Genomic DNA, 13,476 nt, shown 5'->3' on the forward strand with positions numbered 1-13,476 from the left:
TTGGGTTGTTCCGGCCTTTCGGCTATTGTAAATATTGCTGCATGGGACAGGGCTGGACAGGTATCTGTTTGAGTCTCCGCTTTCAGCTCTTTTGAGTATATACCCTGGGACTGCCATGGCTAGGTCCTAGGGTAATTCTATGTTGAACCTTTGAGAACCTGCCTGTTTCCACTCTTCTCTGACTTTTTCAATCAAAGGTCTCAATTAGACAAGTTACATGAAATCCTCAACTGTATTTTCCAGGAAAATGTTTGTGGATATCACCCACTGTCCTGTGCAATGTTTTCTATATAAAATCCCAAGGGGGAACTTTTCTCTGACAACAAGAATTCCAGGGTGGGTCATGGAGATTGTATCCGAATTTGAAGCCCGACTCATCACAGTGGGCCCTTTGCCCACACCCCTCGGAGACACCCCCGTTTCATTTCCAGTCACTCCCGCCTGACTTCAAATGGCCAGCGCCTATATGTTTGCACTGGATGACCCCTTGGGCTGTACTTTCCTGCCCTCCAAGCAGCTTTTAGCCAATTACTGACTGGTGTGCGTGGATAAACACCCCAGGTCCCCTGCCTGGGACAACTCTGGGTCACGGGTTTTGCACTGTTTCCAAGTGCTCACTTGGGTTTAAGTCCAGGCGTGCCTCGTTTAATTGTGCTCCACAGGGGCTGCCATTTTTACAAAGAGAAGGCAAGACGCTCCACCAAAAAAGAAGAGTATAACTCGTTTCCTTGCGATGCCGGCTTTCTCGTGGTGGTCTAGAATTAAACCCGGGCCACCTGCGAGGCGAGGTCTGCCTGTGTCGTCTGCCCGCTATGGTCCCTGCCTAACAGCATACCTCTATGGACTCACTTCCTCCTCCCTCCACCTGCCAATAAACTGCCCGAACTCAAATTCTCGGCTCGGGGTCTGCTTCTGCGGGAACCAAACTAAGGCCACGCTCCTCTCCAGCGACCTGCCACATCCTGCTTTCCACGTCCCTCGTCTCCTCTTCCCCGATCCGGAAGTTGTATGATTTCTCGATGTGTTACCTCAGAGCCTTTGCAGAATAAAAGACAGTAGAACTAATTTTTAGAAGAAAAACACCATTATGTAATGTTATGATTAAAATGCAAAATGGGGATGGCTCATAGAATATAATCCCAATTTTAAAACTACATACATGCATATCTCATATATGTACGCACAGCGAAAACAAGCACAGAAGAAAGGCACCAGACTGTTCTCAACGGTTAACTTGGGGTGATGTCATTACAGATGGTTCAACCATTTTCTCTTTACACTTTTTTTTTTTTTTACAAAGAATGGGAAGCTTTAGTTTCCTCATCTATAAAATGGAGATAACCGTACTGACCCCATGGAGTTGTGTTGATGGAAATTAAGTGTGACTGTAATGCAAAAATTAGCTGCAGCATATACTGACACAATAATCACAATATAAGCCTAATAAAGGGCAGCCCAACATGTACCCAAATAAAGGGCAGCACATGTGTTATTACAACCGCAATTAATGAGACCGTTTAAAAGGATATGTTAGAAATGTAAAAACAAGCTCATACTTACCTAGGGCTTTGTACTGTTTAACAATACTCATGACATGAGCTCACTGTCCCTCACAAGAACCCTGCAAAAGGGGCCGGCTCCTTAGGAGGACAGGGTGGGCAAGAAACAGGAGTAATACTTGCTGCACAGCTACAGTGCCGCACACCAGAGTGAGCATTTGGTAGTAGGCATTAGATGAGAAGGATGGGGCTCAGAACCGTTGAGACGCCTGCCCGCTACAGAGGCAGGACCAACAGCTCCAACTCCAGGCTTTCCACCCCAATTTCCTCCTATTCCACCAGGCCGCGTCCTTACATCAGTGCCTCTTATGTGCGCCCCACCCAAGACACTCTCAGTTCCTACGGCACTGATGTTTACCACTCTGCTCCTTCCTACTTCGGTGTCCACGGGAAGACCGAGGGCTGGCTGTGGTGTATGTGTGGAGGAGGACTGCACACCCCCAATCTCCCATCAAAACCACCCCGCATACCTCTTCGGCCTAAATAAAAACCCCGTTCGCTATGCAAACAGAGCAGATTCCCGGGGAGTCCCACAGCAGTACTATGCCAATCAGTTTGCTCACTCAATTCCCCCCTACACAGAAGTTCTGGAACTATCTGCTGAGACACGGGAGGTGACACAAGGAGGGACCTAGGGAAGTCTTCTAGAGAGAATCCTGCGACAAATGAGGGCTGGGGGAGAGAACTGTGGAGGGTGTCGCTCCTTCTCTACACACTCAGGGCTCACGTCTGGTCATCGTGGTGACTGCTGACAGTTTTTCTTGCCAGACACCCAGTTACTGTGGCGTCTTAATGGTCTGCTGATGGGCAGGGCCACCTGGGATGGGATGCGGTGGCAACGGTGGTGGTGAGTGGGGGGTGAGCTAGGCAGTTTGTCACAAAGCACTTCTGATACAGCCTGTGCGTCCCTAATCACACGGTCCTCTCCACTTGCCTCCTACTCACCAGCTAAAGCCCCGGGCTTCTCGACTAACCTTAGTAAATGCTTCCTGACTCACCCAGCCTGAGGCTGATGATCACTATTATACTGTGTGCGCCTTCTCCTGGCACAATGTCTACCTGAGACAGCCCTGCGTGGGAGCTTTGGGGAAGTTTGCTTTGTCACCCTGCCTCGCTCACAAGCTCTCTTGCTAGCACAGGGGCTGTAGGCTGCAGAGCACGGCACCCTGTGACCTGTGTCATTGTGTGACTTTTTGCTGTTCCCGGAGCCTGGCAGCTGGGAGCCGCTCCCTTTCAGTGTAGCCTTTCAAAGCCCCTCCACTCTTCAGCTCGCTCTCTCTTTCTCTCTCTCTTTCTCTCTCCTTTTCAAAATTTCCAAAGCGTCTTCACCAATCCCCTTATCTCTCCATTATGTTTCAAGGGTGAACAATCTGTAGGGGTGTGGTGCAAAGACACCCCACTTTCTCCTTCTGCTGGGAATAAAGGCAGAACTGACCATAGCCACGCCACACTCTTGCTCAGAAACTTTCCATGGCTCCCAACTGCCTGTAGATAAAAGTTCTAGCTCCTTAGTCTCACAGTGAAGATCCACCTCCATTCCATTAGTCAGGAGACCTAGTCCACGGGCTCTGCCCCTGAATGCAATTCTCTCCTCCCCCAGAATGCAAACCCCAAATATCATACCTAATACTACGGGGCTCAGCTCAAGGGTCACTCCCCCCCCCCCCCAATCTTCCAGGTGGAAACAGTTTCCATCCTTATTAGCATTTTGCCGTAATTCCAAGCTGGTTGGTATTCAATCTGATTTTCTCTGTAAGCTTGAAGTCAAGAACAGACTCTTTAAATTTGTGACTCCCCCCCCCCCTTCAGTGCTTTGTACATGGCATTAAATAAATGTGTACAGGTTCTTGTTCCAATGTGTAAGCTTTCTCCCTAAGGTTCTATGAACTCGAGCAATGTCTTCTTAATTGGACTGAAAATATCCCAGGGCGGAGCGTCTGCAGTCTAGCTCGCTGGGGACTTTGCTAAGTGCAGATTCTGACTCCGGAGTCGCAGGAAGGGCTGAGACTCGGCATGTATAACAAATTCCCAAGTCATGCTAATGCAGCTGGTCCATGGACCACATTTAGAGAAGCAGGAAGCAATACCACCTGTGGATCAGCCAACAGCTCACACCTGCGCAGCGGGCTAAGCGGTGGAGGAACGCACGGCTGAGACACGCGACCCGCCCCTTCAAAGCGCCGCTCTAGGAAAATGCCAGCGGTCCTCCCGCCCCTGCACTGTCCCGTGCGGGTCACGTACCTATGGTGGACACCACGGTGCCCACGAAGTAGAAGGCGCCGGTGAAGTCCCAGCGCGGCCGGGTGTTGTCCACGCGGACGCCGGCCTCGGTGGCCTCCTCGTAGTGGCGGAGGAAGCCGCGCAGCTCCTCGCGGCTCAGGTTGTGGCGGCGGCTGAAGTTGGCCAGGCGCTCCTCCCAGCGCTGCTTGGCCTGGCGCTCGTGCGCCAGCTCCAGCGCGGAGAAGACGGCGGCGCCGCCCAGCAGGTAGAGCAGGATGAGCGCCGCCAGCAGCAGGAAGCGCGCGTTGTCCTCGTTCAGGTGGCCGGGGCCGCAGCTGCAACCGCAACCCCGGCAGGCCATGGCCGGGACCCCGCTATAGCCTCACGCCAGACGGCCGTGACCGCGGGCGGATTCTCGCCCAGGCCCCCGGGGAGGTCGGGGCTCGGTGGGGCGCTCAGCCGGCCCCCGGCCGCGGGATGGCCGGCTCACCCATGTCCGCCGGCCCCCGCGGCGACCGCTCCTGCTGAGCCAGCTCCCACGTCCGCCCTGGTTTCAAATCCGCTTTTTGGCCGTGGCTGAGTTCTCCTAAACGCTGAAGGTGCGAATGACAGGGCGCAGAGCCCGCTTCTGCTTGGCACGGGGGTGCGGGCGCTGATTCCGCCCGGCGCCCTGGGCGGCTCAGACTGGGGAGAGCGTGGCGCGTCTTCACGGCCAACGCCCGCGGAGCTGAATTCTCCCCGGAGCGAAGGTTGGGGGGATTCGGGGGCTGGAGGGTAAGCGAGACCCCGCGGCCTCCGTCTCCTTGACCATCGTTGCTCACGCCGACTGTTAGGGCGCCGGGTCTCTGGCGGCTGGGTTTGCAAGCGGATCCGCGGTGCTGCGTCCCCGTCCCGGCGCCGCGCGGATCCTCGAGGCCCTCAGTTCACCGGCCAGGCTGCGGGGGCTTAGAGGCTGGTTCAGGTCCCGAGCGCGCCCACCGGCGGAGCGACTGTGCAGAGTGGCGTTCACGGGTCTCCACCTCCCGCCCGACCCCCACGCTGCGCGGCATCGGTGCGGAGCGGCTGGAGGAGGAGACCAGGAAGGGAGACAGGAATGAGGGAGCGAAGGAAGTTCGGGGACTCCCCCGGGCAACCTCCCACTCCTGGCCCCGGACCAGACCGGCCTTGGCCTCGGAGTCCTGCGCGGGGGCGGCTCCCCGCCCGCCTACACCACCACGTATCGTCTCCTCCAGAGCGAAGTGCGTGCCGTGAGCCAGTCCCGGATCCCTACAGGCTGCCAAGGACCGGAGCTGGTGGGACCTCGCGGCCAGGACTCCGAGACCCCAGGGAGTGCCAGCTCCTCTACCGGGACTTTGCAGTCTCAGTGCGCTCCCGAGATTTTGCGCGCACAGTGCTCCCCACAACCCCGTGCAGACCTGCGGCAAAACCCCCCCAGCAACCCCCGAAGCCCCTCCCGGAGACCTCACCTTTCCGAGGGCACTGGCGCTGCGGCCCCCTCGAGTCTCGCCTCCTGAGGTGGGTTCTTCTGCTCCGCTCTGTCGGACGGTCCCCTCGCCCCGGCCCTGCCCTGCAGAGCGGCGTGGGGAGCAGAAGTGCACGCCGAGCTCTGCCTTGCTTGGCCTGTGCGCTCCGATGCTGCAACAGGTGGAGCTGCGCGTCTGCCAGCGCCCGTGCCTCCACCCCGTCCCCGCCTCCCGGCCGCGCGGGGCCGCACCCACGCTATTCTCCGCCCGCAGATGCCCGGTTTTCCGCGAGCCCTCAGGGGGCTGCGGCTCCCACCCCGCACGCGCAGATCTTGAGAGTGGGTGCTGGAGAGGCCGGTCCAGTGCTTATCGGGCTGTGGGGTTTCCTCTCAGGCCAGAAGAGGGCACTCGTTCCTTTCAGACAACTCGCCCCCACCTGTGTACCCGGTCTCACACTGACCCTCGGAATCATCAGCCCTTGAGGTGTGGGAGTGAATATACATTAAGGAATGGATACATGGGCATCTTCAAACTAAGCAAAATTTCCCTGCCCCTCTGAGAGTGGCTCCAGGCTCAAAGCCCACCCACCCACCTACACTCCCCAGGAGCAGATATAAACACAGCTCCAGGTTCCAATATTCTGCCATCAAAAGCCCTGATGCTGCGAGTATTACTCCCAGCTCCAGAATGCCCCGCTTTTATGTAGCCTATTGGGGGTAGCGGCTTCAGGGGGTAGTGGGTATGGGGGCATGTGTATACACCCCGGAGTCCTGCAATTACTGTCCCCGCCCAATTTTGTTATGAAAAACTTCAAAGTTGTAAGAAATTTACAGTGAACACCCATATACTTACCACCTCGATTCTACATTCTATTATACGAGCTTTATTACATACCTAGCCATCCCTCTTTGCAACCATCAGCCCATCTGGTTTAATGCATTCAAAGTAAGTTATAGACACCAGTGCACCCCTCTCCCCCAGTACTTCTCCCTGCATAGCATTAGAGGTCAGTATTTGTTTACATTTTTTTTTTCTTTTGGGGTAGAATTTACATGCAATGAAATGTGAATCTTTAAGTGAACCATTAGAGGAATTCTGACAAATGTATACATCTTTGCCAATTAAACACCTACTGATCCAATCTATCAACCTGTTCTTTTTTCTACTACCGATTGGTTTTGCCTTTATAGAACTTAGTTTGGCCTGTTCTAGAGCTCCATATAAATGTAATCATATAGTTGTGTACATGTTTGTGTAAAGCAGGGGTAATCAACCTTTTCATACCTACCGCTCACTTTTGTATCTCTGTTAGTAGTAAAATTTTCTAACCGCCCACCGGTTCCACAGTAATGGTGATTTATAAAGTAGGGAAGTAACTTTACTTTATAAAATTTATAAAGCAGAGTTACAGCAAGTTAAAGCATATAATAATAATTACTTACCAAGTACTTTATGTTGGATTTTTGCTGTTTGGCAGAATAAATCTTTATAAAACAACTTATTATAGTTAAATCTATCTTTTTATTTATATCAATACTTTGGTTGCTCCGCTACCGCCCACCATGAAAGCTGGAACACCCACTAGTGGGCGGTTGGGACCAGGTTGACTACCACTGGTGTAAAGCATTGTTTTAAATATCCGTGTTATGTCTTAGAATAATTTGATTTTTTTTTTTTTGTATTTTTTTAAGTGAGAGGTGGGGAGCAGAGAGACAGAATCCTGCATGCGCGCCCCACCCCAAGCCCACTAGGGGTTGATGCTCTGTTGCAGCCAGAGCCACTTTAGCACCTGAGGCGAGGCCATGGAGCCATCCTCAGAGCCTGGGTCAACTTGCTCCAATGGAATGTTGGCTGCGGGAAAGAGAGAGACAGAAGGGAGAGAGGAAGGGTGGAGAAGCAGATAGTTGCTTCTCTTGTGTGCCCTGACCGGGAATCGAACTTGGGACATCCACATGCCTGGCCGACGCTCTACCACTGAGCCAGTAGGCCAGGGCCTAATTAGATCCTTTGTATACCTCGTTTTTTACTGTTTGAATATACTGTGGTTTTATTTATTTTTTCCTATTGATAGAAATCAGAGCTGTCAGAAAGGTTTGGCTATCGTAAATAAAACTTAGGAACATTCTTGTACAAGTATTTGTGGATATGCTTTCATCTCTTGGGTAAATACCTAGGAGTGGAATTACTGAGTCATAGGGCAGGTGTGTATTTAATTTTATAAGAAACTATGCAAATTTTTTCCAAAGTAGCTGTGACAACGATGTGTGATGGTTCCCGATGCTCTGCATCCCTGTGAACACCGACAGTGTCAGTCGTTCTAATTTTAATCACACTGGTGGATGTGTAGTGGTATCTCACTGTGCTTTCACCGGCATGTCCCTGATAACTCATGTGCTTGTCGACCATTTGTGTATCTTCTTGGTAAATGATCTGTTGATATGTTTTACCCATTAGAAAAACTGTTTTCTCTTTTGTATTATTCAGTTACAGGAATCCTTTCTCAGATAACTATCTTGCAAATATTTTCTACCAGTCCCCGGCCTGTTTCTTTTCTTAAAGATGTCTTCTGATGGATATGAGTTTTTAGATACTTTTGGTGAAGCTCAATATAGCTTTTCTTGTATGTTTAGTGTTCTTTGTCTACTAAGAAATCATATTTCCCTCAAGGTTGCATAGGTTCCATTTTTTCCCCCCTAGAAACTTTATAATTCCAGCTTTTATATTCACATCTCGGATCCATTTTGTTTCTGTATAGTGTAAGAGTCAAGGTTCGTTTTTTTTGTCCATGTGGACATTCAGTTGTCCCAGTGCTGTTTGCTGCAAAAGTAAGAGTGACTTTATTTGTATACCGAGTAATTTTGGATTGTGTTCTAGACATTGTATTGAGGTCTAATTTACAATGTTTTGTAGGAAACTGGATTCTGTTATGTTCCTATGCAAATAATTTATTATATATTTTTAAAACAGGCAGTTAACTTGGCTGAACTCAACTGCAAACCTGTCTCCCCTGTAGTGGGAAGTAGCTCCATTTTTAGTTCAGTTCTTTTAGCCTTAGCTGTGCGTGCACAGTTCAGTGGCAGCCTGAGACTTGAGAAGAGTTTATACACAGAATTTGGAAGTTCCTTCTCTGGCTCTTTTCTGTTCTTTCCCTCTTCACTCTCAGTGGCTATGATTGCTCCAAAACCCTGCACTCTGAATTGTCAAGCCAGCGGGTTTTCCACCGAGGGCTTATCTGCTTTGCGTGGTGCAGACTGAGACCTGACCTTGGGCCCAAAGCGGTAAAAAACAAACAGCAACAAACCGGAACAGAAAACCCAGGAAACTCACCCAGTGCGGTGCTTTTCTTAGTTGACTCCCCTCCAGTTTCTCCTGCTTTGGGTCATTTTCAGTACATCTGAGTAGCCGGCTGGTTTTTAAAGAAGTTGTTTCCCAGAGCTTAGGCTTTTGATTTGTGAAAGAGTGGATTCGATAGCTATTCGGCCCTGCCAGAAACCTGAACTTACTGCCCCCCCAACATGAAAATTTCAAACATACACCAAAGTTGAGTTTTACAGCGGCAACCTTAACTCTTCCTGTTTGCTTTCCCATATAGCTATCCCTCTGTAAATACACCATACTTTAATGCATTTCAAAATAATCAGCCGACATCAATACATTTGCCTCTGGGTCCTTCCGCAGGTACATCATTAACTCGAGTTCAACAAGTTAGTTTTCTTTTGACGTAGCCTTTACATAAATGAGTGCACCTATCCCAACTGTACACTGAGTTTTTAAAAACCAGCTTTATTGAGCTGTACGGCAGACCCTCGAATAACGTTGATAAGATGCCATGGTAACCAAACTTTTGTCTATGTCAATTAACCTATGGTAAAACTTCGGTTTTGTTATAACTTGCTTTGCTTTAAGTCCCGGAACCTATCAATGGCATTCAGTGAGAACTTACTAGAACTTGATACAAGAAACATCGTCAATTTGGCGGGCAACTGAGACTGCGGCTCCGTAACAGCCTTCTAGAAACAATCTGTAAACATTTCTGAAGAGTGCCAGCTTGAGCCCTGGCTGCACATGTCCATTCTCCTCTGGCACCCAGGGGACACTCAGCAATGGACAGCCTCTCCCCTTGGTCTCGAGTTCCTGTTGGACTGGCACCCTGGCTCTGACTCGGAGCAGAACTGGTGGCCTCGAAAATTAAGTGCTAGTGTGAGAAGAGGGGGTTGGCTGCCATGGGGGGCTTTTAGAGGCGAAGGAAACATTCCTATCAGGATTGTGGCATTGGTTACATTTTACAAAACTCCTTGAATTATATAATTGGTAACTTTGGGCTATGCAAACATGTCAATGAAAAATTCCCCCCCCTTTATTATTAATTTTAATGGGGTGACATTGATTAATTAGGGTACACAGATTCAGAGAAAACATCTCCAGGTTATTTTGACACTTGATTATATTGTAGTCCCATCATCCAAAGTCAAATTGTCTTCCATCACCTTCTATCTGGTTTTCTTTGTGTCCCTCCCCTCCCCCCCGAAAAATTCTTATATAAAGTTAGAGCTCATGTTTGGCTCATGTTAACTTATTCTCTACAATACAGTGATACAGCACTTCAATACAATGCTCTTATTAAGGTCTTTGATAAAAAACTGACACAGAGAGAAACTTCTTGTACTATAAAATTATTGTTGAAGATACTATATAGTTTAATACTCCCTAGGGCAGGTTCCATAGACGGGAAGAGTCTCTGTCTCTCAGGCTTTGGTCAAATTTCTAGTCATTACCTAGGTGACCACCTGTCTTCATTCAGGATGCTTGAACTAGCAAATATAATGTAAAAGAAATACATTTTACATTATGATCCTGAATGCGTTCATAGAGATATAAATTTGAGACAAAAATAAACTTAGTGTTTGCAGACATTTCCTGTATTTCATTTAAAAGTGCTCGTCATGACCCCCTAAGCTGATTTCATGATTCTCTAAAGGGTTGTGACCACAGTTTGAAAAATCTGTTGGCCCCGGCTGGTTGGCTCAGTGGTAAAGCATTGGCCTGCTGTGGAAGTCCCAGGTTGATTCCCAGTCAGGGCACACAGGAGAAGTGACCATCTGCTTCTCCACCCTCCCCTTTCCCCCTTTCTCTCTCCTTCCTCCCTTCCCACAGAGCCATGGCTTGAATGGTGGAGCAATTTGGCTCTGGGCACTGAGGATAGCTCCATGGCTTCCCCTCAGGCGCTAAAATAGCTTGGTTGCTGAGCAACGGAGTAGCAGCCCCAGATGGGCAGAGCACTAACCTGTAAGGGGCTTGCTGGGTGGATCCTGGTCAGGTGCATGTAGGTGTTTGTATCTGCCTTCCTGCCTCTCATTAAAAAAAAAAAATCCCTGTTCTGTAACACTCAGATAATAAGGATTCACTCATTTACGCAGCTTTTTTTTTTTTTTTTTTTTTTCCCTGAAGCTGGAAATGGGGAGAGACAGTCAGACAGACTCCTGCATGCGCCCAACTGGGATCCACCCGGCACGCCCACCAGGGGCGATGCTCTGCCCACCAGGGGGCGATGCCCTGCCCCTCTGGGGCGTTGCTCTGTTGCGACCAGAGCCACTCTAGCGCCTGGGGCAGAGGCCAAGGAGCCATCCCCAGCGCCCGGGCCATCTTTGCTCCAATGGAGCCTTGGCTGCGGGAGGGGAAGAGAGAGACAGAGAGGAAGGAGGGGGGGGGAGGGGTGGAGAAGCAAATGGGCGCTTCTCCTATGTGCCCTGGCCGGGAATCGAACCCAGGTCCCCTGCATGCCAGGCTGACGCTCTACCACTGAGCCAACCGGCCAGGGCCATTTATGCAGCTTTTTGAGAAACTTGGGTTTTCAAACTTGGGTCTTGGTTTCCTGTGGCTTTTAAATAAAATCTGCTTGCCTGCACATTATTGAATGAGGCTTGTAAAGGTTCTGAGGGCACGATATTAATAGTTCACCTTGAGATACCTCTTGGTTTGAAATGAACCGCAGGCATTTTCCACCTGTCTTTGGAGAATTCTGCACCTGCCTCTCCTCAGCAGGGGCAGCCCCAGGACCTGGAGTGCTTGCATCATGACTCTGGCCGGAGCTATTGGAGGAAGATTTTTTCTTTTCTCTGGAGTGACAGCTGGAAGGTGGAGCCCTGGGGCTGGGCTGCAGGTGGGGAAGTTCAGCTGCCAGGTGGAGAATGCTTGCTTTAGAACAGTGGTTCTCAACCTGTGGGTCACGACCCCGGTGGGGTCGCCTAAAGCCATCAGAAAATACATAATGCATATCAGGTATTTACATTCCGAATCATAACTGTAGCAAAATTACAGTTATGAAGTAGCCACCAAAATTATTTTTTGGTTTGGAGTCACCGCAACATGAGGAACTGTATTGCGGGGTCACGGCATTAGAAAGGTTGAGAACCACTACTTTAGAATGATGTCTATATTCTGGAAAGTAGAGCTGAGACTTGAAGATGGATTCAGTTTCACTATGATCTTCTGGCTCCAGCATTCATTGGACTTGCATTGAAGTCGTTCATTGCTTAAGCCTGACTACTCTGGTCTCTGAAGGTATAAAAGCATCCTAATATACACTTTCATAAAAAAATTGGGACAATATTATTTAACAACAAATATTTACAGATGCTTTTAAATATTAATGTCAAGTATCTGAAGCCTCCCCCACTCCCATAAAATTAGCATTCAGTTGTCCTAATATTAATTTCTAAAGAACCTATGAGCAAAGAGCCACCCAGAGCATACACAGTGGCATTGTCAGTGCCCTTCTATCCAGAAAGGGACACACACTCGTGTGACCTTGACACTTACTGTTCCCTCCTATAAAACGAGGTATCACCTGCTCCACGGTGTGATAATGTATGAAGTTACCTACACTCATAAACCATCAGTTCCCTATGGATGCAATTTCTCCTTTGCCTTCCCTTCCGAGTTTCTATTTATTCATGTGTATTAAAAAGGCTGTTCCAGAGGTCTTCTAGTTCTTGATAAACTGTGACGAAGCTCTCGGAAAGCCTCGCTACAAAGGGAACAGAAGAAACTGAGCCAATTGTCTCAGACTGACTAGCACTGGGGAGACTGCACGCTCAGCGGGGCTTCTGGTAGACCTAAAGGGACTGGAGCGTACTTGACATGCAGCAACTGCACTTCCTTGGAACCCTGTAAAATATGGAAGATTACCCAGACGTGCAGTGCTTTCATCTCATGTTTGCTCACTACCCCCACCCCCCACATTGTACAAGCTCCCTCCCTCCATCACACCCCAGAACTCCTCTCCTGGGCCGTCTCTTGCCTCCTCTTCACCAGCATCTTCCGTGCTGCCCCCTCTTCTGACACTCGGCCTGATCCCTTCTGCCCTGTGCCTTCAACCTGACCAGTCAACGAAACGCCAGGTTTCAGCCGGGGACTTTAACAGGACATACCTGACGGGGAAAGTGTCCAGCCCTCGATGCCCTCCCTGAGAGCCACCTGCCCCTCCCTGCCGGTTCTGGCTTCAACACGCTGGGCTCGGTCCTGCGTGCTGATGACACATCCAGGGGTTGACGCGATGTGCGCTGGCTCGTTCCCTCATGCCGACCACGACTCGCTGTTCCAGTGCGTGAAAGGCACGGGCTCTGGAGCTACAACTGCATGTTATACATGTGATGCCTCCTCCTTGGCTGGAGCTTGGGAACACCGAACACACTGGCTGCGTGGGTTCAAATCCCAGCTCTGCTCCTTGCCAGCCCTGTGACTTTGGACCAGTACCTTAGTTTCCCCATCTCTAAAATGGGGATGATAATAGTATCCCCTTCCCTGGGCTGTCATGAAGACTAAAAATCTGTCAATGCACAGAAGACACGTGGACCAGTCCTGGCACACCACAAGTGCTCAGTCCATCCACATCACTGCTCAGGGACCAGCAGACAAGGAATGGGCTCAGAGGTGGTCACCAGACTCCCTGACGTGTCCTGGACATGTGTGTGGCTGGCATCTCCCAGGAACAAGGGCGGCACATGACCCCTCATCAGATCTGGCTCACCTTGTGTTTTGGTGAATCCCATGAAGTGAGCAAGGGCTACTCGAGACATAACTTCCCAGGTAAGAATACAGTAAGACATTGTACAGTTTTGTTTGTAGCACTCTTGGAAACTGCTGGAAATAAGCGGGGTCCTCAACTTGAAGAGCTTGTCAAAGATTTTTATCATAATGGGATCTGACCCATGCACAACATGTAGCTAGCACAA

General features: G+C 49.9%; 1 protein-coding gene across 1 annotated transcript in view; it reads right to left on the reverse strand.

The window, feature by feature from the left end:
• The window catches only part of KCNK13 (potassium two pore domain channel subfamily K member 13), a 107,924-nt gene extending 102,375 nt beyond the window's left edge, over positions 1-5,549 (reverse strand). Inside the window, exons 1-2 of the mRNA XM_066388261.1 lie at positions 5,246-5,549; positions 3,801-4,841 (exon numbers count right to left, since the gene is read on the reverse strand). Coding sequence (XP_066244358.1) covers positions 3,801-4,140 — 340 coding nt within the window. The 5' untranslated portion in view covers positions 4,141-4,841; positions 5,246-5,549. The remainder of the gene's footprint in view (positions 1-3,800; positions 4,842-5,245) is intronic.
• Positions 5,550-13,476: the final 7,927 nt, after the last annotated feature.

The sequence above is a fragment of the Saccopteryx leptura genome, chromosome 6 (assembly GCF_036850995.1).
Source record: "Saccopteryx leptura isolate mSacLep1 chromosome 6, mSacLep1_pri_phased_curated, whole genome shotgun sequence".
Lineage (NCBI taxonomy): Eukaryota > Metazoa > Chordata > Mammalia > Chiroptera > Emballonuridae > Saccopteryx > Saccopteryx leptura.